The sequence below is a fragment of the Xenopus laevis genome, chromosome 3L, assembly GCF_017654675.1.
Source record: "Xenopus laevis strain J_2021 chromosome 3L, Xenopus_laevis_v10.1, whole genome shotgun sequence".
In the NCBI taxonomy this organism is placed as follows: domain Eukaryota; kingdom Metazoa; phylum Chordata; class Amphibia; order Anura; family Pipidae; genus Xenopus; species Xenopus laevis.
In genome coordinates, this window is record NC_054375.1 from 136,168,146 (window position 1) to 136,194,249 (window position 26,104).

The window sequence follows — 26,104 nt, forward strand, 5'->3', positions numbered from 1 at the left end:
AAACTAAGGTACTTCCCAAGTTACATTGAGTAAGCACATAATCGGGTGCTGTTGGAGAAAATGAAACAATGCTAAATTTCCCTTATAATTCCACATTAAAATTCCTTCTTTGCACCTTAGTGCTCTTGTTGCTTAGCTTATTATCGTCGTACAGGCTAATAGTTCTCAATGGCATTCCCCAAGTTCTATGTGTAGATTTTATAACAGGGAAAAGTTCACTTACCTGATACTTGGCAGAAAACTCAAGGGTATTGCTGCAGAAGCCCACCACTGGCAGCTTTTTCCATTTCTTTCTGTTTCCGGTCCAGGCAGGTACATGCGCAGTAAAGTAAAAGCCGGTCTTAGAGGGGCAGCTGGATTTCTCACTTTACTGCACATGCGCCTAGATGATCTGGTAGATGATCTGCTTACATGAGCATGGGCCTGGTGTATCTGGATAAGCAGTTATAAGGGCTGGGGGGGGGGGGGGTAGTTCTTCTTTAAAGATTTATCATATTTATATTGTTATTTTTAAGGTGTGAATTTTTTACAAATGCAATATAATCCGTATAATCTAAAATAAGATCAGACATGTCATTTAGGGGCAGATTTATGAAGGGTCAATTGAAATTCAAATTTTCGTTATGGTCAGAACTCTCAAATTTGAATAGGGAATTATCCAAACCCGGTTCAAGTTTTTTTGTTTGTTTTTTTTTTTTTAATTCAAATTAGGTTCTCGATATTTTTCATACTCTGGCCCTTTAAGAATTTAAATTCGACTATTCACCACCTTAAACCTGCCGAATTACTATTATTAAGTCAATGGGAGAGGTGCAGGGATCAATTTGGAGATGTTTGCAGCCTTCCTGACTCAAATCGAGTTTGATTGAATTTGATTCGAGTTTTTGCATCGATTAGTCTGAGTTTAAAAAAATTAAATTTTATTAATACATTTCCCCAAGTCGGATTTCAAATTCATTGGAGTTTTAAAGAAACTCGCATAAATTTGACCCTTGATAAATGTGCCTCTTAATGTCTGTTACAGTGGGGTTTGTCATTAAATACATTAATAACTGCACTGGCACAACAGGTGGGCTGGATCTCTACGCTGCTCACTATTCCTCATCACTACTTTACTTGTGTTTTTAGAACACCCTGCAGCAACAATACACAGTGAGAAGCCCCCTCTGGCGTCTTGTTTAAATACTTTGCTTTGCTTCACTTTGCTAAAGTGACTGTCCTTTTTAATTAGGTACATGAATACCTCAGGAGTAAGCTTTGCTCCTTATATGAAAACGATTGCATCTTCGACAAGTTTGAGTGCTGTTGGAATGGGCCTGACAAGTAAGTATTGCTTTATACAGAAATACATTACAGCTACATCACACAGTGAAGATCTCAATGAAACACAAAGGATTTAGCACACATGCTATTGTGAGTGCCATCTGACTTTTTTTGTTTCATGCCGATTACTTGAGAAAGTAGACGCATATGCATTTTAGCCTGTGGGAAGGAAACAAGGGATGTTAGACTGCGGCAGCCAAGATATATCACAGGTGTCAACAAGTCTCCTGTACCATTACCCTAAGGGCTACAGGAGATTTTCTAGATCTAAGGTTAGCCATTGATCATGCAAAGCGAAGCTGTCTGAAATCAGAAGGTATTTACTTGTCTCATTACATAAACACAGCAGTGCCTAAATACCAACAATGAGTTTTAACTCTCACATAAGGCATTTAGGGGCGGAAACAAGCAAATCACTCCTTTATGTCCCTTTGGCCAACTATGAATCCAGAACTGGTTTTATAGCACAGAAACAGCCTAATCATGGTTCAGGGCCTTATATCTAAACTTGCATCTTGTTAAATCTCATCAGTGCAACATATTGGAACATGGCGGATAGGACTTGGAGACTAGCGATATAGAAAACTGAACCTTGGCTAAAAGGAGCCAAAAAGTGCTTCACAATGCCTTATGGGAGAATTAAACTTGGTATTTAGGCAGTGCTATGTGTATGGCATGAGACCAGTAAATGCACTTTAAGAAAAAGTCCCAATGTAAAAACCTAGAAAGGTTATTGTCACACCAGTAATCTGTGGGGCCAGGGTGCTCATGCCCCTGACCTACAGTTCGAGGTATCCAACTAAAGGAGAAAACAGCAGGCACTCAGAGATCCCACAAACAGGCTTGTAAAATAACTTTTTTTAGGCCAGAAAGTAGATTAACACATAGCCTTACGCGTTTTGTGCCAGTAGGCACTGTATTATAGGCTGTTCTGGATGCATAGTTGGCCAAAGGGACATAAAGGGAGTGATTTGCATGTCTCCACCCCTAAATGCCTTATGGAATAAAAAGTCAGTGCTATGTGTATGGCATGAGACCAGTAAATACCGCCTGATTTCAGACAGCTTCATTTTGCATCTAATTGCTTGTGAAGGGCTTTTTGTCTCCTTTTAGCAGATTTAATGCAGATGTAGCACATTCGCCCGCTGTTGGAGTATTCACCTCTGCCTTCCTCACTATCTCTGCAGCGTTGTCATGACCGGCTCCTACAACAACTTCTTCCGGATGTTCGACCGCAACACCAAACGCGACATCACCCTGGAGGCGTCACGGGAGAACAGCAAACCCCGCACGGTGCTGAAACCCCGCAAGGTGTGCGCCAGCGGCAAGCGGAAGAAGGACGAGATCACGGTGGACAGTCTCGATTTCAACAAGAAGATCTTGCACACGGCCTGGCACCCTAAGGAGAACATCATCGCCGTGGCTACTACCAATAACCTGTACATATTCCAGGACCGAGTCAATTAGCACTGGCCCCTAGTTCCGCCTAGTTCCAATAGTCCAGCCTAGAATTCATAACCCTGTTCCAAATCTGAGGAGAATTTCCAACAGTACGGAAACGTTTTTTTGCCAGTCCCTCCTGGTGTGACTTTTCCAGTGTTTAAGGTGCCATCGATATTCTTTTTATAGCTGCGCGGGGAGACCCCCCTGCTCCTGTCATTTTCTTGCCCAGCCGGATTAACGCTGGGTTTACTGTATCTCTATTATTTTTTTCTTTTTAACCATCTCGCCTGACTTGTAGATTTAATATGTATTTTTTTTTTATTTTGTGATGTCAAATGCAGTACAGGCCTTTATAGTTTAGGATTGTACCTGTAGGGCGGGGTAGGGTGCCCCCTGCAGTACTAATGAAAAGAATTTTGTTACTTTCTTATATTATTTTTTTCCCCGTACAAAGGTGTCTTTGTTTAATTTTTTATCCACTAGATTTTTTTTCATTCTATAGCTTTATCAGGTTCATTTGCCACCCCCTTTTTTTGTCCTTTCTCTCTCTCTGGGGCATATTGATCAAAGAGTGAAGTTAGAGATCACCAGTCCACTAGTGTGAAATTCCGAACTCTCCATTCATTTCTATCGGTTTTTTAAAAGACTATCAATGGGTGAAAGTTCATCCTTTGATAAATAGGCCTTTCAACATCCCATAGAAATGAAGAGAGTGGCGGAATTTCACTCTAGTGGACTGTGGTGATCTCTAACTTCACTCTTTGCTAAATATACCCCTCTCTTTCTCTCTCGCTCTGTTCTACTTTTGTTCGTCTCCTGCCCTTCCCTCTTCCTGCGCTGGTATAAATCCAACAGCTATAAAGCACACAGGGAATTGGGTTGACCTTGGCAGGGTTGATGGGATTGGTGGGAGGGGAAGTTCTATGGCAGAAAGTTGTGCATCGGTCACACTTTTTAATGACAACCTGACTGTATTCACTTCTTGCCTTCTCTGGGCACTGAAAGGGGGTGGGACAAAAGGATTTAAGGAGAAAAAAAAAACAAACAAAAATAATAAAAAGCCAAAAAACGAAGGATAAAAACTACTGAATAAAAACCATGGAGAAATGCGACGTGTGTAATTAGTATTTTAAGTGTGTGTGTTTCTCTGGCTTGCCAATGGAATGATGAACCAGGTATGCGTGGCCCTTTACTCTATTTAAAGGGAACATTTTACTTTTTAACACAATTTGAAGAACACGGAGCACCAAAAAAATCCAGTGTCTATTCATCAAAAAAGTAGAAATGTATTAGTAGTTAGAAGTAGGGGGGGTGGCTGTCACATCTCCAATTGTAATATAAACTGATGTTACAGGGCTGATTATTAAATTCTGATGTTAATTGCACTGGTTTCTGTGCTGCCATGTAGTAATTATCTGTATTAATTACTAATCAGCCTTATATTGTGACATTTCTATTCTATGTGTACTGTATATTGTGAGTGGGTCCCTGAGCTCAGTAAGTGACAGCAGCACAGAGCATGTGCAGTGAATCAGCAGAAAAGAAAATGGGGAGCTACTGGGGCATCTTTGGAGACACAGATCTTCCTTCCTAAAGGACTGTGGTTGCCTTGGGCTGGTACAGAAGCACAAAACATAATGTACATTACTAGCTACTTCCTTAGTTAAGCTTTAGTTCTCCTTTAAATGCTCCCCTTCATTTATTATTAGTTCTTATACTGGCCACTCATACAGCCTTATTTAGCTCATAAAGCATGAGATATTGGTTTTAAAGGGGGTCGTTCGCCTTTAAATTAATTTTAGTATGATGTAGAGCGTGATATTCTGAGACAATTTGCCTTTATTATTTATGGTTTTTCAGTTTAAGCTGCTTATTCATGAGTTTTCCAAATTACCCTAGCAACAATGCATGGACTTGAATGAGAGACTGGAATATGAATAGGAAGATGAGTAATAAACAGTAGAAATAACTATAAATGTGTAGCCTTACAGAGCATTTGTTTTTAGATGGGGGTCAATTACCCCCCCCCATTTGAAAGCTGGAAACAGCCATAAGAAGGCAAATAATTATAAAGAAAAAATGAAGGCCAATTGAAAAATTGAGTAGATTAGTCTTACCTTAAATGTGAATCACCCTTTAAGCTGTCAGCTTGCCATGTGCTCCCATAGAGAATAACCAGCAGCAAACCCTGGACAATTGGGTCTGTATTTTGGGGCCACGCCAGCATTGCTTTATCATTTACTGCCTGTTTGTGTCGCTTCTAATCCGCATAAATTCACTTCTACACGTCCACAACAGGGTAGACAACTGATGATAGAAATCCCAATTCATAAACATTTCCAGTCTGTGAAATTGAATAAGAAATCTTGTATTACACATCATCACACGAGTTTAAAGGCAAACTCCACTCATGTATTTAAAGGACATGTAAAGGCAAAAAAATAAAATCCCATTTTTACTTTCTTTAATGAACAAGAAACCGATCTCCAATATACTTTAATTAAAAAATGTGTACCGTTTTTATAAGAAACCTGACTGTATGCAGTGAAATTCTCCCTTCATTTACTGCTGTGGATAGGAATTGTCAGACGGTCCCTAACTGCTGAGTAGGGAAACAATCATACTTATGTACAGCAGGGGGAGCCCCCGCCTTCCCAGCCATGCAGAACTCAAGCAGCTTTGTTTATGATGATCCCTAAGCAGCCCAGACCACACTGAGCATGTGCACAGTCTTAGTCTTGCAAAGATGTTTAACAAAGTTACAAGATGGTGACCCCCTGTAGCCAACTTTGAAAGCATAAATTATTTGTTTGATTAGGCTTGTGGTGCAGTAAGTTCATGTTTATGTTTAGTATAAAAAATACAGCATTTCTAGCCTTATTCTATTTTAGACTTTACATACCCTTTAAACACATTTTTGCATGATGAAAGAAAATGTAATTCTAAGTATATGATAATTACACAAATTTGTAAAATAAGGTTAAGATCACTGCCACGTATACAGAAAAGATGCTTAGACTAACATTTTCTTTCATTGCACAATAATAAATGTAGTTTTTATGAGTTATTTGGCTGGAGTACTCCTTTAATTTGCCATGTTTCAGGTGCCTTGCTCATAGGCTTTTATAGCAGGGTTTGTGCAGACTTTCTCCTGTGTTTTAAGCCAGTGTCTGGAGGAAAGCTCAGCAAAAAGCCACACAAACTCTGTATAGTTGGTGTGGGATGGGCACCACTTCATGAAACACTGAGTCTTATCCCTGTTGTAAAGGTTTCTTCAACCAGCTCTGCTTCTGATCTCACACCCAGGCAGCTGTGCACAGTAATGAAATTATCACATCAGCTTTGTGGTTTCACCCAGGGCAGCACCCTGCAAGAGTCATGCTTATTAGCTCTCCCTCCCTACTGTACTGTTATCCTTTCCAGAGACTATTATACCACTCTTACTATAGGCACCATCTCTCCCTACTATACCTGCTATCCCACAGTCACACTCCCTTCCCAGAGACTATTATCCACTGTTACTATAGACACCATCTCTCCCTACTATATCTGCTATCCCACAGTCACACTCCCTTCCCAGAGACTATTATCCACTGTTACTATAGGCACCATCTCTCCCTACTATACCTGCTATCCCACAGTCACACTCCCTTCCCAGAGACTATTATCCCACTGTTACTATAGACACCATCTCGCCCTACTATACCTGCTATCCCACAGTCCCCTTCCCAGAGACTATTATCCCACTGTTACTATAGGCACCATCTCTCCCTACTATACCTGCTATCGCACAGTCACACTCCCTTCCCAGAGACTATTATCCACTGTTACTATAGGCACCATCTCTCCCTACTATACCTGCTATCCCACAGTCCCCTTCCCAGAGACTATTATCCCACTGTTACTATAGGCACCATCTCTCCCTACTATACCTGCTATCCCACAGTCACACTCCCTTCCCAGAGACTATTATCCACTGTTACTATAGGCACCATCTCTCCCTACTATACCTGCTATCCCACAGTCACACTCCCTTCCCAGAGACTATTATCCCACTGTTACTATAGGCACCATCTCTCCCTACTATACCTGCTATCCCACAGTCACACTCCCTTCCCAGAGACTATTATCCCACTGTTACTATAGGCACCATCTCTCCCTACTATACCTGCTGTCACACTCCCTTCCCAGAGACTATTATCCACTGTTACTATAGGCACCATCTCTCCCTATTATACCTGCTATCCCACAGTCACACTCCCTTCCCAGAGACTATTATCCACTGTTACTATAGGCACCATCTCTCCCTACTATACCTGCTATCCCACAGTCACACTCCCTTCCCAGAGACTATTATCCCACTGTTACTATAGACACCATCTCGCCCTACTATACCTGCTATCCCACAGTCCCCTTCCCAGAGACTATTATCCCACTGTTACTATAGGCACCATCTCTCCCTACTATACCTGCTATCGCACAGTCACACTCCCTTCCCAGAGACTATTATCCACTGTTACTATAGGCACCATCTCTCCCTACTATACCTGCTATCCCACAGTCCCCTTCCCAGAGACTATTATCCCACTGTTACTATAGGCACCATCTCTCCCTACTATACCTGCTATCCCACAGTCACACTCCCTTCCCAGAGACTATTATCCACTGTTACTATAGGCACCATCTCTCCCTACTATACCTGCTATCCCACAGTCACACTCCCTTCCCAGAGACTATTATCCCACTGTTACTATAGGCACCATCTCTCCCTACTATACCTGCTATCCCACAGTCACACTCCCTTCCCAGAGACTATTATCCACTGTTACTATAGGCACCATCTCTCCCTACTATACCTGCTATCCCACAGTCACACTCCCTTCCCAGAGACTATTATCCCACTGTTACTATAGGCACCATCTCTCCCTACTATACCTGCTGTCACACTCCCTTCCCAGAGACTATTATCCACTGTTACTATAGGCACCATCTCTCCCTATTATACCTGCTATCCCACAGTCACACTCCCTTCCCAGAGACTATTATCCCACTGTTACTATTGAGTATTCATATTGAGTCCCTGGCTAGGGTTGCCACCTGGCTCGTAAAAATGTTGCTTGGTGTCAATCTTATTTATAGGGAAGAACCATAAAAATATAGGTATTTCTTTTCCAGAAAAGGTGGCAACCCTATCCCTGGCTCTGCATTGAAGATAATACATGGAGCCCTCCAATCTTTTCACCCAGGAAAACTAACGTGAAAGTGAAAACAAACTTCCTTTATTTTGTTCTTGTCAGCATTCAGTCCCATCGGCTGTCAACTCCTTTACTAACCCACCCAGTAAAGGACCCAACAAATGATGTTGATCTGCACCAACTGGTATCCTACTGCTGGAGGGTGTTGGGAGTTGTAAGTCTTTAATGCAGCCTTTTCTGTTCATATGCTGCTTCCTCTGCCCAAACACAACTAAGAATTCATAAATTCTTCCTTAAATGAACCACTAGCCTGTTAAATATAGAATCAATATAAACAACTGTTCAATTAGCTGCTTTTGAGGTTTTCGTTAGCCACAAGCAACACCATGTAGTCCTTTACCACCAGGGTTTGTTGTCTGCCCTGGGGAACAGAATTGCCAGGTCTAATTTTCAAAACCAGTCCAAAATAAATTAATATATGTAAAAATACGCCTTTTTCAAATTGCCACTGTTTCACAAATTTTTCCATGAAGCAAAAAGGGACAGATTTGCCTGTAATCAGGGGTGTAAATACAGAGGGTGGCCCAGGAGGTATTGGAACCCCATGAGGCCCTATTACATATACAATTTCAATAAATATTGGTGAAACAGGTCAACCTCTAGACATTTTGGTTGCCAGAAGATTTTTGCTAGAATGTACCCTATTATTTGCATTTCAAATTATACAGGATCTTTATGACCTATGTCTTTTGGATTAGATTATATTTTTAGGATAATACTTACATCAAAAATATGGCTTTAATTTCTTTATAAAATAATAATGTCTTTATTCTTTAAGCTATATACTAACGCATTTAACAGTGGGATGACAGCCACAGACACTATAGACAACAGCTTATTGATCTTGTGGGAATTCTCAGAATTTGGCTTTTTGTAAAAACTTAAAGATGTCCCGTAGAACAGAACCACAATTGTGAGATGTGTTTTTTTTTTATACCTCAACCCTGGAAATAGCTGAAATCCAAAAATACACCACCTAAAACTTCCTACACCTTACAATTTTGACTTACAATTAAATTCCAGTTGTAGATATTTATCGTGAAATAGCATTTGGCTGTGTCTCGGCTTCTCATATGGGCACACATATGTATAATTATGTCAGTAACCCCATGTAACAACATTAGTTGAATGTGGATGTGCTCAGATAAAGATTGGGCAAAACACACATAAAAGCACATTTTACATTTTTTTAAATAATTTTATAATTATGAGAGCCATTTTTAAGTGATGCCAAAGAAGTAATGATTTCGGCAGCAGGTCTTATTGTAGGTTCCTGTGGGGTTTTTTTTAATGTAAAGGGTTTGTTTCCTTATAAGTTAACTTTTAGTATGTTATATAATAACTAATTTGGGCCCTAGCAACCAGATTGCTGAAGTTGCAAACTATAGAGCCGCTGAATAAAAAGCTAAAACCACTCAAAAACCAAAAATAATAAAAAAATTAAAACTAATGGTAAATTGCTCTCAACATTATACTAATTTAAAAGTGAAAAACCTTTTTTAAATGTGCTATCAATTCATTCATAACAATACATAATTAATCAATTCACTATTTACTGTTATAATTAAAAAGCACAATACACTTTATACTTTCAAATCTGTGCAAGCACATTCCACTTTTAAATTTGCCAGTGTAGGGGTTGTCTTTTCTAGTCTATAGTCTTTAACTATTGTTAATACTTGCACTTTGACATATTAAATCAACACAAGATCCATATTTTAATACAACTGAGAATTCCATTATTTCGAATTCTATTAATAAAGGAAACTGAGTAAGGTCACTAGTGGGTGATCATGCAATTGAGGTGTTATAGAATACCTAGGTTCAGGTTTAATTAAGAAAAATATTTTACAGCCATAAGTGCTAATAATTTGCTTGGAGCACCCTGAAATCTCTGTAGCTACTGGGAGCTACCATGCTGTACAACAGATCCACAATAACATCTCCAGAAATGGCCTTCTACTATAGGAATGTGTTCTTGGTACAGTTACTAGATAATAAAGCCATACCCCAAAATAAACTTTTGGAAGGTTTAAATATATTCCAAATCTGGAGTTTTCTATGGTATTATTTTGTCTATACCCATGTCCCATTGGGGACAATAAAGAGTCTCTCTGCTCCCAATATTGTTGTTTTTGATTAAAAACATACGTCTAGATTGTATGTGGAAATATTTGTAACTTTTAGACTTTTATAAGAAGTTTTTTTTAATTATAATGTATAATAAATGGAGAATAAACCAGTATTTCAGTCCAATCAGAAAGTAAGCAATTGGCTTATTAGTCCAGGAGTCTGGGCTTGTGTACCATGTTATTTTTCCAATGGTAAATCAATGAAGTTTAATGTACTTTTAATAAATGCTTTGTTAGTGCTTTAAAATTGACATTGCTTTCTTGAGAAGCAGACTATAGTAAAGAAATGGGCAATTTATGAAAGTTCGTAAAACGTTCATTTCTCCAATTTGTACTTTTTAGCACAAACGAAGAAAATTGTCATACAGTTACTTAAGCCACGATTTTTCTTAATTTATCCAGTGTAAAAACCATAACATCTATAAATACAAAAGTATGGCAAGTAAAAGCTGTCGATGTCATTTAGAAGTCAGTGAAAGTTCCCTTTCTTTTGTTCCAAAGACCAGTCTTTCATTCTTGGTTTTAGAGGCTTTAGAAGATGCAAAACACTCCTGCAAATTTTTCACGTTGTTCGTGAAAAATTTGAGGATGAACTAATTTTTCCAACAGCTATTTTCATTCATACTCTTTTTATTCTGATCTTTTAATATCTTTCATGGAAATACATTTTGATCATTGTTTCAAAAAGCTCCAATACCACTAACATTTGACTTTTAGTAAATGGGCCTCTAAATGTTGTGTAACTACATGGTGGTGGTATCCTGAGCCGTCACATGACTGCTGATGTCTCAAGGAACCCTTACCATGATAGCAGTACTATAAATACCATGACAGCTGGTGGTGCAACTGCAAGCAAGCCAAACACCCCATGGGTGCCTCAATACTTATACAAGAAAGAGTGGGACTTCTGATATCCTCATATTTTACAACAGGTGTTTTTTTTTTTTATAATACATACATTTACGTGAATCATGTAACAAATTACATCACTAAGCACCGGTTATAAACCCCCCACTCTTCACTGACGCATGGCCTATCTTAAGTCTATTTCAGATAATTCCTGGGTGTGATCATCTGATTAACAGTTTACCCTTGCCTGTTTTTGACCACTTTTCTGAATCTCGACTCTGTACTGTGTCACCGGTTGGTTTTGAGCCCAGCCTGTTTATCTTGATTACACTACTCGTTCCTGATTCTGTGCTGATTGGTACTGACCTGGCCTGTTCCATGACTATGCTCTCTGTTTCCTGTCGTTCCTGTATACATTACAGTTCCCTTGCCTGCCCAGATCTTCCCCCTTGGTCCTCTCACTTAAAGACCCGGAGAAGTCGGAGTATCAGAGGGCTCGTCCCGAAGCAAAATGTGGTTGTTAGAGTCAGAAGTGTGAACCGAGACTCGGACCTTGGGGTTTGTTCTGGGTTTTTGGATACCATACGTTATGCTGTTATATTGTACAACCAAGCCTCTTTTGGTCAAGCAAACTATTGACTACAGTTTGCTGAAAGAGGATGAAATGGTGATGGTTTTTAAAATACTACGTACTTCACAACTAACTTCTACAGTTTCATACAGTGCCTTGTGGAGACCTATTTATAAAAGGTCAAATTTTTAAGTGGTTTTAGAGGTTTTTGAAACCACATATAAACTAATTTCCACTAATGCCAGTCATTTATCAAAAAATCCAAACTGAAAAAGCAGGAATTGGAGAAAGGCACAGCTATTTTGATTCACACACAGTAACTACACCTTATTCATATTGTAATACAAAAGCCAGTATCAAAAACACACAAAAACCTCAAAAACCACAAAGCAAAAAAAGATCTTCCAGTTGTAAAACAGACATCTACCATTGACTTCTACATGATTCAGACAGATTTTAGTTGCAGTATTTTTTGTATTTGGAATTGTCGCAGTTTTGTCACAAAATAAATCCTGGAAAAGTTATGTTTTTTTTCTGTGACTTTTTTGGGTTCTTGGCAACAAAAAGCCTGACCTGAAAAGCCACTGTTAAATAAATCAGCCCCATAGTAACCAATCAGATCTTTGCTTTCATTTATAAATTCTCATTTACATTGGCTTCTTATAGTATCTCTTCTGACACCTGCCAATGTTTAGATTGCTAGTGCAGATCAGCTGTATCATATCATTTGCAGTTAACTTGATTGGAACCCATTAAGTAAAATACATTTTCCATTATATATGCTAACCTGGAAATCATTTTACATAGGATTTCCAAGTGATGCCATAGATATAAGTGGGGATATAATATGATGTCTCTTGTGGCTTTTAGGGGGGTTATTTATCAAAGTCCGAATTTATCTCAATATTTTCTGCTACAAACTCCGATCAAATCCGCTCGGGTTTTTTACGCTTATTTATTATTACATTTTCCTGAAAATTTTCTTTCCCATTGACTTATATGGAACCTCGACCTTGAGATGCTGGATTTTAAGATTCAGACTTTTCCATCCTCTGGGTTTAATAAATTCCGAAAAATTTGTGATTTTTTTAAAGGTCAGATTTTATAAAACAAATCAAACATTTTTGTGGGACATATTGCAGAGAGCATTTATGGGCATGCTGGTAGACTGATATATTTTAATTCTAAAAACTTTTTAATATTATAAACATCCAGGCTGAAATTGAAACCCTTAATTTTTTAATAAAAAATATGTTTCTACTTAATGAAAAAAAAAACCACCAAGACAGTTTTAACTTTAAATTTGCAAAGTCTTTATTAAGAAACTGCTTACCAATTCTCTGCTTGCGCTCCTCTTCAGAAACGGCAACAGGGCAACGATCCATCATGCGGCGCTCAATTTCTCCTCCCTGGCTATCTCCTATACAAGGCAGGGAGGAGATATCGAGCGCTGCAAGATGGATCATCACCCTGTCGCCGTTTCTGAAGAGGAGTGCAAGCAGAGAATCGGTAAGTAATTTCTTAATAAAGACTTTGCTTAATAAAGACTTTAAAGTTAAAACTGTCTTGGTGTTTTTTTTTTGGTTAAGTAGAAACAATTTTTTTTTTACAAAAATTATGTTACTGGCCCTTTAATTATAATTGAAAAAACATGATAGTGAAAGGATTCTCAATTAAAAAATGCATGATAGACAAACTAAGCAGGACCACTCTTGAAGTCCTAGTCTGTTCTAAAGAATCCCTTACTGATCCAATGGAACTTGGCCAGCCCAATTTGGCCAGACGGGCATTGTACTGGAGCCTAATTTCTACAACCAACCCAATGTAATTTGGGCCAACTGAAGAACCAGACCTTTAGGGATTCCTGCCTACCAAAGAACTGGTGGCAGTAAGCGGGACAAACCTGGGGTGACTGGAGCCCGACAGAACTGGGGGCCCACCAGGATTTTTCTTCTGATACCCTGATGGGCCAGGCTGACCATGAGTAAACCACCCCTTTTGCTTTTTGTGATTTTTTTTCTTTTTCAGCCCAAATGGATTATTTGTTTCTAATTGTTACAGTCTTCAAACTCTCAGACGTAAAGACTTCAGATTGTTATCTGGTTGCCAGGGTTTAATTACCACAGCAAACAGGAGGCAGCTTGGAAGTAACGAAAGATGAAATTTAATTAGATTTTTGGTGGCCACTGATCCTAATAAACAGATTCGGTCTTGTGCCATATAAATACAGGGCAGGAAAGATGAGCTATAAACCACTTCGTTCCAGGCAAATATGTTTCCAGATTACTTGGTTTAAAATGGCACAGAAAAGATTACAGAGGGCACATTAATAGGCTGACACCATTCCCAAAAAACACTGGCGTTTTTTCTTTTTTTATGGGTGATAGGCTGGAAAAGATCGAGAAATTTTTCCCCCCACCTTATGCTTCCCCTGAGCGCAACTTTGGATTTTAGTGAATTTGCGTAGCGCTGGATAAAATACGCCTGGCAAAGTGCGGCGAAGCGGACGCTGGCGCAACTACGAATCTTAGTGAATTTGCCCCATGTCACCAATTCCTCAACTGTTATTGGTGTTTGGGGACCTCTTTTCTCTAAAAAGTCAACTGAAATATGTAGAACTTTAAGACTTCCCTCATTTTTCCACTCATCTCAAGTTAAAAGGAAAGTTAAAATGTTAATGCACTGAAGGAATTTTATATTTATATATATATATATATATATATATATATATATATATATATATATATATATATATATGTAAAAGATTCTAGCACCCAGACACATGCTTTCTAAATGGAGTGCAAACATCTGGGCCTCTTTATGGTGAGCTGCACTACCCCAGCACTTCGGTGCCTGGTGAGTGCGCTCACATGGGGGGAGTAGTGCAGGCGGGTGTTAGGAACGTGTGGTCAGGACTAGAACTGCACGGCCTAGGGGTGCCCGTCCAGGAAATCCAGCCCTGGTATTATCCCTCTGTGGGAACTTCACTGATCTACAATCACACACACAGGAAAGGTTGATGGGTTTAATTGCAGGACACTTTATCTGTATCACTTTATCTAAATAATTGTGAAACATACAGCCTGCCAACTAGGAGCAACTTCATAGAATGATACAGTTAACTCTGTTTAACTGGTGTTAACTCTGAGCTGCGGAGGGGAATCCCCACTTATGAGGCAGTTTCTTCAAAGTCCTGACAAGGACTCCCTTTGGCTTTCCGTGCCCTGAGAAGAGCACACTTTGCTCTTCAGAGCCCTGACAAGGACCCCCTTTCCTTCCACACCCTAAACAGAGTGCACTATTCTGCCACTGGGGTTCCCAACTGACTTTTCACACACAGTAATATCTGGGATCTTAGAACACTTTTCTTTCCCTCTGCTGCTTCTCTCTCTCACAGCCCTTTCTGTGTAGCACTTCCTTCCTGTCAGCTCACAGGGGTGGAGACTACTCCCCCTCTTTGCACAGAAACAACACAGAGGAGAGACAAATATACATATGTCCCCTGCATTTATATAGTCCTGTAGCCTTTTTATACTAAGATTTGTTTGTTACACTAAGACTTGTTTATTTTCTATTTTCCTGTTTAGGTTCAGGTAAATTCTACACCAGTAGAGAAGTGCCCAAACCAGATGGCACAGCCCGTCATTTTTCTGAACTGCCTGACATTACGTTTCCAATAAATCAAATGACAAGCTGCATGGTTGATCATCTTTATGGCTCTAATAACTTATTCTGCAAAAGTTTATTTTTTAATTGTGAGAAACATTATCCAATAGATATCTGTACGACAAGACCTAAAAATTCCCAGGAAATAAATAATTGGGAATCTGCAAACTTGATACATTTCCATATCAATAAATCACACAAATTGTTCCTCACAGCAGTTCCTAATAGTTCTCTTAGTGATCTCCTTATTCTCAGAATGTATGACTTCACTGCCGGAGTGTAACACCTTGTACTTATGCACTTATATTTTCCAGGTACAAAGCAGAACAGGGTAACAAATTGTCCTGGAGGGTGGGAGTTGGATCAGGTAGGGCAGATGTTTAATTATTTCATTTCCTATACATACATCTTATATATATTACAGAGATATATATATATATATATATATATATATATATATATATATATATATATATATATATATATATATATATATTAGGTAGATAGATAGATATACAGTAAGCTTGGAGCCAGAAGGGTTTTTGCTATCCCAGCTAACTCCATCACTTTCCTGGATACAGTGGGGCAAATTCACTAACCGGCGAAAATTCGCCAGCCCTGGCTTTGCGCACATAGGCAACGCTTCGTCAGGCGTAAATTTGCCTGGACAACGCTAATTGACGAAGATCCGGTTGCGCATAGGGTAACGAACGCTGGCGAAATTACGCTCAGCAGTTTGAAGTTACGCTACCGATGGCTAATTAGCATAAGACATGCAGTTAAATTACAATGACCGTATATGCTGCAGCAAATACATTACACTACACAAGCCTGGGAACCTTAATAAAATTATATAAAGTTGTTATAATGCGCAACACATGTGCCCACAGTATAGTTTAGGTGCCATATGTTAGCATCTACTCTATAGCACTTCGCCTGGTCTGAGGTGGGGAAGGCAAGTCTGGCGATAGAGGTAACGTTCAGTAACATCAAAAACGTAGTGAATTTGCGTAGTAACACTACTAAAAATTTGCCTGGCGTTAGAGGGTGAAGTTACGCCAGAGTCTATCTCCATTAGTAAATCAGCTAAGTGACGAAATAACGTCACGCTGGCGAGTTTTCGCCAGCCTTAGCCACTTCGTCCTTTAGTAAATTTCCCCAGTATGTCTAGGACTTTAGGAGGATAAGTTGACTGAACATCACAGTTTTAGTGTGAAAGAACTGCTGGCCGGAAAGAGGTACAATATGAATTCAAATGCTTCACACCCATCTTACATAAAGACACATTGCAAATCAGAATATCACGGACCTCATCAAACATAAAATTCAATATAGGGTGTACTTCTATATCCATCAGCTGTAGCTATATTATACCCCTACACTTAATGCTGCTATTAATGTGCCACACTGCGCCTTTTGGTGCAATTAATGTTTTGCTTTGCCCCTGGTGCAAAGAAACAACTGGTTCACTCCATATTATGTGGCACGGACAAAAGCTGTTATTCACCTGTCACTGAGCACACACACGTGGTGGATTTTATCTTAATGTGCACTCCAGCATTATCAGGCTGAAATTTGCCCCACTTAAGAGCAACCAACAGATGGGCCCACAGGGTGGATGAGTCATTTGTCACTCCACATGGACAAAGTCCAGCCTATTTTGAAAACAATATGTATAGCAGTGTCATGTTAAAATTATATAAAAAAATAATTCTGTTCATCAACATTACTGTAAACCAGGACTAATGCTTGTTTATTGGTCTACATTCACATAAAACACCATGAATATGCAAATAGAAAGGATCTTACATACAGAGAGAACAGTTCAGATATATTTTGGCCCAAAAATAGTAGCTGCATTTTTGCTTAGAAAGAGCAACTGGGGCAACTGTGATGTCAGATTCTATATCTATCTATATCTATCTATTTCCTGTTTCAGCATAATAATGCCCCCATGCACAGAGCCGGGTCTGTACAGAATGGGCTTGCTGAGATGGGAAGAACCTGACTGCAGAGAACCATGAAATCAATAACTGAACCTCTGCGGGATGAACTAGAACGCTGACTGTAAGCCAGGCCTGATGCACAACCTCACCATTGGAAACAAATCCCAGCAACAATATTCCAACATCTAGCCAATTTGTTAGGCACCACCCCAATCATTATAGCTGCTAACCTCAGATGCTAGGCCAGAGCTCCTCTAGTGTAGGATTGTAATACAAGTGTAGAATAAAAATGTGCAAAATTTAGAATGACATTTTTTATCTTTCAGCGACTTTGATGCTTCTTTTTTGTTGATGTTACTGTTCCTTTAAGATATGCTTTACAAGTCGTTTTTTGGTGAAAAATTGTGATTTTTACTGCACTTTTTTTTCATTAACAGCAGACTTTTAAAACGAATACAAAAATGCCTATATGTGCTAAGCAAATATTTGCAAAGAAAACAATGTGTATGTTCAGTCAATAACTCATTACATTCTCTCCAATATTTAGCCAGTTTAGGTCTGTATATATTTGGGCACAGCACAACGCCTTTTTTTTTTAGTAACATAGTTTAAAAGTAGATGAGGTTAAAAGAAAGACACACATCCAACCATCAATTCAAGACATTTGTCTAAGTGAAATTAATCTAACTGCTCTGCTAGTTAAACCAAAGAAAGGTGAACAACTGTGGTCTTAAAGGAGAAAAAATCTCTCCCTGATTCTAGGAGAGCAATCAGACCAGTCCCTGGATCAAAGTACAATAAACCTGACAGAGAACCAGATACACATTCTGTGTATGTATACTGCTATAGTGTCACCTCCTTTGAAATAAGGGACACCTATACACTTACTACTACTGCATTCCATTGCATTCCAATATTTACTCCCACACAATGTGCCTGCTATTTCATTCCAGTTATGGCAGAGACCCCTACATGCAGTAACAGACACCTTCACACATACAAAATAGGGTTACACTAGCAAATTTACAGTGTCCGAGTGGCAAGGGGGAAATTGTGCATGCATGAAACTTACCCTTATTAAAGCCACAATATCACCAATACATAATAAATATTTGCATTATTTACAGTGAAAGATTCATTATGCAGTCTACATTATTATTACCATTGAAGTAATAGAATGGATGAAATTAATGAGGTTATTTGTCCTTTCTCCAGCAGGTCCATCAGGCCTTCCCTCTGGATCATCTGTTGGCTCATTATGCTATTGTCACTACAGTCACATGTCATCCTCATATGCACACCCTCACTATTGTGCAATGTTATGCTGGTTTACAGCACCTGCTCCCAGTTCTAGCTAACATGCCCAGACTGTTCAGATGAGGATGAGCATGTCTCTTGCGTTCAGAAATGAGATTTATCGCTGCTGTAACAAACAAACAGATGAGTTACCATTTACAGGAATCCCTTTGATATTGTGATTTAGCTTTGGGTGTCATTTAGAGTGCAAGCTTCCTAGGAAACTGTCTTTCTACTAGGCATGTATTACTCACATATCATGTATATGACCATGAACACATAGTCATAGTCATATACATGATATGTGAGTAATGCATTCCTAGTAGAAAGGGATTCCTGTAAATGGTAAATAACAATCAACAAGGATAATTTAGAAATACAAGGCCAACTGTACATGTACCTTTATAAATTGTGTTTTCATTAAAGCAATTTAATACTTGGCCTTGTATTTCTAAATTATACTTGTTGATTGTTAAGGCTTTAAGGCAGGGACTCACTATGCATACAAACGAATTGTGTCTATATTGGAATAGACCCTATTATTTGTATTTCAAATTATATAGGATTTTGTTACCTATGTTTCTATTAATTTATTTGAAGAAATTCGATTAGATAACGCTTACATCAAAAATATAGCTTCATCGATTTCTTTATGCAAATAGTAATATATTTGTTCCATAAGCTACATATTAAACAATTTAACAGTGTGGTGGCAGCCATAGTAACTAAAGACAGCAGCTTATTGATTTTGTGAGAATTCTCAGACTCTGGCTTTATGTACAAACTTAAAGATGTCCCGTAGAACAGAACCACAACTGTGAGATGGGAGCAGCAGCTAAGGAAGATCTTGATTTTTCCTGCTAAAGTACAGATCTTTAAGACAGAATATATAATGTTTCCATAGGAAATCAGAACTAAAGTACTAGATAGAAACCCTAATAATTACATTGTAGATTGTCAGAATAATACATTCATAATATTTTTAATCGCATTAATAATATCTTTGTTCCTCAAGCTATACACTAAAGGATTTAGCAGTGGAGTGACAGCCACATACAGTAGAGACAGCAGCTTATCTATTTCGTGGGAATTCTCAGAATCTGGCTTCATGTACAAACTTAAAGATGTTCCACAGAACAGAACCACAACTGTGAGATGGGAGCAGCAGCTGGAGAAGATCTTGCGTTTTCCTGCTGAAGTACGGATCTTTAAGGCAGAAGATATAATGTTTCCATAGGAGATCAGAACTAAAGTAAAGGGCAGGAACCCTAGAACTAAGCAAAGCACAATTATTAAAATTGTAATTTGTTCTGTGTTACTGCAAGAAAGCTCCAGAATGGATTTAAGTTCACAGAAAAAATGATTCATTTCCTGACAATCACAGAATTGCAAATTAGAAATGAGCCAAGAAAACATGAATGAATTTGTAGCACTGATGACCCAAGAAACAGAGGCAAGAAGAACACATACACTTTTCTTCATGATGAGAGAGTAGCGCATGGGGATACAGATGGCTACATAGCGATCATAAGCCATAGAGGTCAGGAGCAGAAATTCCACTGTAACACATAATGCATACAAATTTAACTGAACAATACAACCCAGGAAAGAAATGCTGTTGTCACCTGTTATAGTGATGGCCAGAAAATTTGGCAAGATGGTAGTGACATATAGAATGCCTTGGGCTGACAAGTTGCACAGGAAAAAGTACATTGGAGTGTGCAGTCTGGGCATCAAACATACAAGGGCAATAGTAATAAGATTTGCACATACAGTTAGAATGTACATCAATAACACCCAAAGGAAGATCAGAAGCTGTAATTGTTCATGACTCAGAAACACAAGGAGGTGGAATTTTGTCTGTAATGTGATGTTTCTTACTTCATTCTTTGTCATTTTTGAGTCCTTGGAGACAGCACAATGATGTTGACATGTGACTGACCATGCAAAGGCGATAAAATTAATTATAATTAATCCTTTTGGCCTGATTTGTTTTTCAAACCTATAGATTGAAAGTGCATCTAGACTGCCTAGAGTCAGTACACTAGGGGGCACATTTACTAAGCTCAAGTAAAGGATTCGAATGAAAAAAACTTTGAATTTCGATGTTTTTTTAAGGGGTACTTGGACCATCGAATAGGCTACTACGACCTTCGGACGAGTATTCGACCATTTGATAGTCGAGGTACTGTCTCTTTTAAAAAAAACTTTGACTATATACTTCGGCACTTTAAACCTACCGAGGTACAATGTTAGGGGACCTTCCCCATCACTTTTCTAAGCTTTTTTTTTTGATCAAAGAAAAATCCTTTGATCGTTCGAATCGTTCGAATCGTTTGAACGTTTTTTACTTCGATCATAACATTTGCGCTAAATCCTTCAAAACCCATCATGTTTAATATGCATTCTTTGAGGGGTGCACAGTATCTTTAAGGTGTGCACAGGGTGGACATCTTGAAAAAAATAAACTTTACTCCCAGCCTTTCAGTTTATACCTGGTTCAGACCAGTTACTCCTGTTGAACTTTGAAGGGGGACAAATGTTTACGGAAATGTGGTTTGCCATGCTTTTTAAATTTAGGCCAGTAGTTGGGATTAAGAAAAGCACCGACCATTTTATTTATATTGTTTTCTTGATATATTTTACCTTGTAATTATTTGAAGTGTGAAAAAATGAATCATCATAATAAAGAAACTAACCTTTATCCATTATGGTTACTGTTGTGATAATTAATAGGCACAAGGTCATCATGTTATCCATGAGTCAGGTAATCCATTAAAATTATATCTATAGTGCTGCTGTACATTAGACAAGGTTTATTCAAGATATCCCAATCACAGATTTGTATACAGTGCGGGCTACCTGTGAAACATTTTTATGCAATTAAAACATGCTGCCAAGCCTAGAATTCAAAAATAAGCACCTGGTTTGAGGCCACTGAGAGCAACATCGAAGATGTTGGTGAGCCAGATAAAAGGGCTGAATAGAGGAGAGCAGTGTGGGCCCTCCATTCCATACTCCATTTAGGGTTTTGCAGCTGCCCAGCTAGAGGTAGTTGTCTGATTGGGCTACAGGTGAGCAGCAAATAAAAGAGGGTGTGAGGCCCCTGGAGACCTCCTTTTGCTGGAGGAAGGTGTGAGGCCGCGTGGTCACCTACTTGTCTCCTTGTGTTGGAGGGAGGTGTGGTGCTGTCAGAAGGTGAGCCAGGCCAGAAACTGATGAATTTGTGTCCCTGGGGGGAAGTCAGAAGGGTTTATTGAGAAGCCAGTGTGGAAGCCACCCTGAATGGTGAACACCAAAGAGAGGGGGAAAAGTTTGAATGTGTGATGTTGTATCCCTGTGTGTGTATGTTGAGAAAGACTTAAAGAAATAAACCTGTGTATTGCCTGAAGATATAGTGTCCGTGTCTTTTGCTCCTAATCCTCTGCTAAACCTGCCTACCATTGCTAACTTCCCCCATAAACAAAGTGTAGAGGCAGCAAGCTTGTCACAGAGGTAACATTGCTGATGCTTATTTTTCAGAGCCCCATAAATAATTTGGGTCAGCTAGAAGAGTCTCTTTCCATCACAGGGATGCAGATGTATTGATTTCCAAATCTGAGTTGTCTGTTGTTTGTTTTTCGTTTGCTGCATGTTCGTGAAGAACTCAATTTGGAAAACTTGGTCATGTTCATTCATGGGGAAAAACTGGATTGCAATAGAAATAATATTGTTCCAGTTATTTTTACAAATCTGCCTGTTCAAAAAAAAACTCAAAATAAAAAAACTTTTTATCCTCCACTAAATTACGTAGATAAAGGGAACAAAGGGACAGGATGCAGGATTACTGCCACACAACATGTTCAGGCATCACAGGCCATTTTTCAACTCTTGAAAAAGTACCTGTGATGCCTGAAACATGTCGTGTGGATCGCTATAAAATTGCAATGTGGAAGTAATCCTGCATCCTGTCCTTTGTCCCCCTTATCTGCGTTACTTGTTGGAATATATAATGTTGAGACGGAGCACCAGTGGGCATAGATAGGATATAGCATACACTGCCCTTGAGTGTATAATTACCAGGTAAATTACAAATAAACTCACCAGAATTTAACTGTCAAATGTTTTCCTTCAAACTTCTGACCCTTTTTCTATGGTGTCCAATGTGGGTTTGGAAAACTTGAATTTGAGATCACATTTTCTTGTCATAAATTTCTTGAAAAATGCATTCAAATTTCAATAAATTGGCCACTTGGTGATTGAGAACATCCAGAAAAAAAGACAGAATACTTTCTAAAATGTAAAAAAGTTAAATCATTGAATTCAATCATTAAAACTGCACCTTTACATGTGTTGATCTGTACTAGCATTTAAGTACAAGTTAATAAATTAATCTATTTGATAGAAATCTTCTGCGGTTGAGGGAAAAGAAGACTGTAGTATTCAACAATATCCATCTTTACAGTCTGGGCTGTATTCTGGCTATAAAATGGGGTGGCCATATGTACTCACAAAAAGGTAAAAATATCCAAAATGAGATGAACATTTAGAATAAACCCAATATCAGTTGTAGGACAGTTGCACAGTTGCATCATAAAACCTACCTTGCACACTTTTTAAGATGATTTCAATGAACTGCTTCAGTTTTATTAAATCTGACACTGAAAACTAGTTCATATAAAGCCATTTAAAGGAAATTGTTATTGAAGGAAAGAGCTAGGAAGTAACGAAATAGGAAATAAAGAAATTGTTGTTAAAGAAAAGAACTAGCATGAGTAAAGCAATATAACTACTTCATGTAAATGTATTTTAGGCCACAACCATTTGGAATAAAAGTGATGCAAGTGATGCTGGAATGAACCTTTCTGCAGTGTTTATATAATAGTTTACTGATTTTGTACATAAGAGATTTATACAGACAGATAAATATAGAGTTCCCCATAGGGCTCCTGTTCTCCCAAGAAAGCCATCTGAGAATGTTGTGAGAAATTAGATCTTTGGGAATTAAAAGGCTCCATCTTATTTATATGTTTTATTAAAAAAATATTTACCCAGTGCCTAGAACACTATTGCTGTTTATGTTAAGTTAATTTTAAGGGGACATAAGAAATTAAAGGAATAGTTATCCCTGTAAAGGAGCAGGCACAGAGCCTGTGTGTGTGCTGTAAGCTGTTACCTAGCAACTAGCTGTACAGCAATCTCAGTGCTACAGGAAATTACACAGCAGCTAGTGAATGGCTGAAGAGGAAGTAGCAGAACCTGGCACAAGAGAAAAGCCTTGCACAGAGAACCATGCAGTGTATAGAGAGAGAGAAAGAGGAACTAATGGTGGGCACAGAGAGCTGGAAGGCCCCACCAACAGACATTCAGATCAGGCTGCCACAGGGACTCTAGACTCTGTGCATGGAGTGAAATAGAGTGTGAAAGAAATCCAGTTTGGAGAAACCAGTATCAGTAGGGGATTTCCATCTGAATATCCAAAGGGGCTGGTAGTGGCACTTTATTGCTGGAAGTGCTGGACTCACCTAAATGATCTGTGTGAATCATCCAAAGAGACTTTTGAAATGAGTATTCGGTTAAAAGTAGGGTTGCCACCTGTCCGGTTTTGACCCGGACAGCCCGGTATTTTCAGGGGCTGCCCGGGTCTATACTTCCTGCCCGGTTTTCCAAATAAGGAAAACCGGACGGGATTCCCTTGATTGACACAGCGATCGACCAATCGCAGATCGTCGTGCCATAGCCCCACCCACTGACATCATGGGTCCGCCCACTGATGTCATAGCCCCGTCCACTGATGTCACGGGTCCGCCCACTGATGTCACAGACTCGCCCACTGACATCACAGACCCGCCCCCGCCCGGTCTCAGCCAGACATAAAGGTGGCAACGCTAGTTTAAAGGGACAGTACCCACTCAGATTCCAGGAGATTCGTCGCCCAGCAACAAATCTCCTCTTCTTTGGGGCAACTAATCTCCCCTAATTGCCTCCCGCCAGCTAGAATGTAAGTCACTGGCGGGATGGCCAGTTAGTTAGGCAAAAATGTAATGTATAAAGGCTGGAGTGAGTGCATGTGTAATATAATAGCCAGAACACTACTTCCTGCTTTTCAGCTCTCTTGGTTTACACTAACTGGTTACCCTAGTTACCAGGCTGTAACCAATCAGACACTTGGGGGGGGAGCCACATGGGTCATATCTGTTGCTTTTGAATCTGAGCTGAATGCTGAGGATCAATTAGAAACTCACTGAACAGAAATGTACCATGTGGCCCCCCTTCAAGTCGCTGACTAACTCAGAGTTATAGAGCTGAAAAGCAGGAAGTTGGATTCTGGTTGTTTTATTAGACATCTGTTCACTCCAGTCTTTATATATTAAATTTTTGGCTAACTAACTATATTAGAAACATTTTTTATTTTGTACAGTCTATCTATTTACCCAGTTTTTATTTTCACACTGAACTATTCCTTTAAGCTTGAAATATAAAGAATACTTTACACCTGGGAGTGTATCTGGGAGGGCAAATAATTTGTCTGGGGCACCCTAATATCTGTGTTGAGATCTCTGTACCTGCTGGGAAAAAATATGCAGAGCTCATGCTACAATATACCCCTGATACCATCCCCGTAAATGGCCTCCTGCTACAGGAATTTGAATTAGATTGCCCTTCAATCTAATAGATCTATTCATTGTTTTTAACTTTGTAATGCTGGAATTCACCACGTGTGATACAGCGACTTTCGGTTTTATAATTTTAGGTACTAATTTCTTTGCTCTTAATTGATCTGTGTTCCCTCTAAGAACCTTTGGGTTTGCAGTTTTTCAGAATAAGATAGCCTCTCCTTCATTAAGTTTATAGAAGCTAAAATTTAAGACTGCAGCCCTCTGGCTTCTGTCGTCTCCCTCTTTGTGGTGTTTCCAGGGATTAGAAAACATCTAGATAGAAACTAAGAGAACAACTCCACCTGCTATCTCATTTGACATTTTAATCTTTTTAAATCAAGAAGAAGAAGAAGAGATTTGTTGCCGAATTTGTCCCTGAATCTGCTTCTGTGCCCTGACCCTTAATTGTATGCAGCAATTAAACAAAAAAAAAAAAAATAAGTATAAAGTGTCTGTTCCCTTTCACACCTATGCCCCTTAATCTTGGGCGGTGGAGGGTTGCCAGCATTTACCACTTGCCACTTTACAGCACAATTTGCAAGCATTTAAGAAAAGCAATGCAACAGTCTTGGTTTCAGTCTTAATTATTCCAAAGATTATTTTCTCGCCGTGTTTACACCAAAAATAACGAAAATTACAAATTGAAAGGTAGAATTTTCAGTTAGGTAGGCTATTGCTTTTCCTATTACTTTTCTAAGAACAATGTTCTCAAACTTAATAATCTTCATTACTAAACAGACATGGAAATTCTTCATATTAAACTGTATTACTTAATTGTGTAGCAAATGTCTGGTTTGTCATTTGAAGCAGATTTAGGGCAATACTGTCACAGGGGCAACTGTTGTTGAGAATAATATGCTGAATCAAGAAAATGATCCTCAGTAATAGGAATCCCAATGCTATACTTTAGAACTGTTGTATACAGGACTGTGTGATCACAATGATCATTGTAGTATAGAACAATGGAAATATAAGAAGCAAAGTG

General features: G+C 38.9%; 1 protein-coding gene across 1 annotated transcript in view; it reads left to right on the forward strand.

Moving 5' to 3' along the window:
• The window catches only part of LOC108711598 (serine/threonine-protein phosphatase 2A 55 kDa regulatory subunit B alpha isoform), a 35,434-nt gene extending 31,561 nt beyond the window's left edge, over positions 1-3,873 (forward strand). The window contains exons 9-10 of the mRNA XM_018253483.2: positions 1,232-1,323; positions 2,511-3,873. Coding sequence (XP_018108972.1) covers positions 1,232-1,323; positions 2,511-2,790 — 372 coding nt within the window. The 3' untranslated portion in view covers positions 2,791-3,873. The remainder of the gene's footprint in view (positions 1-1,231; positions 1,324-2,510) is intronic.
• Positions 3,874-26,104: the final 22,231 nt, after the last annotated feature.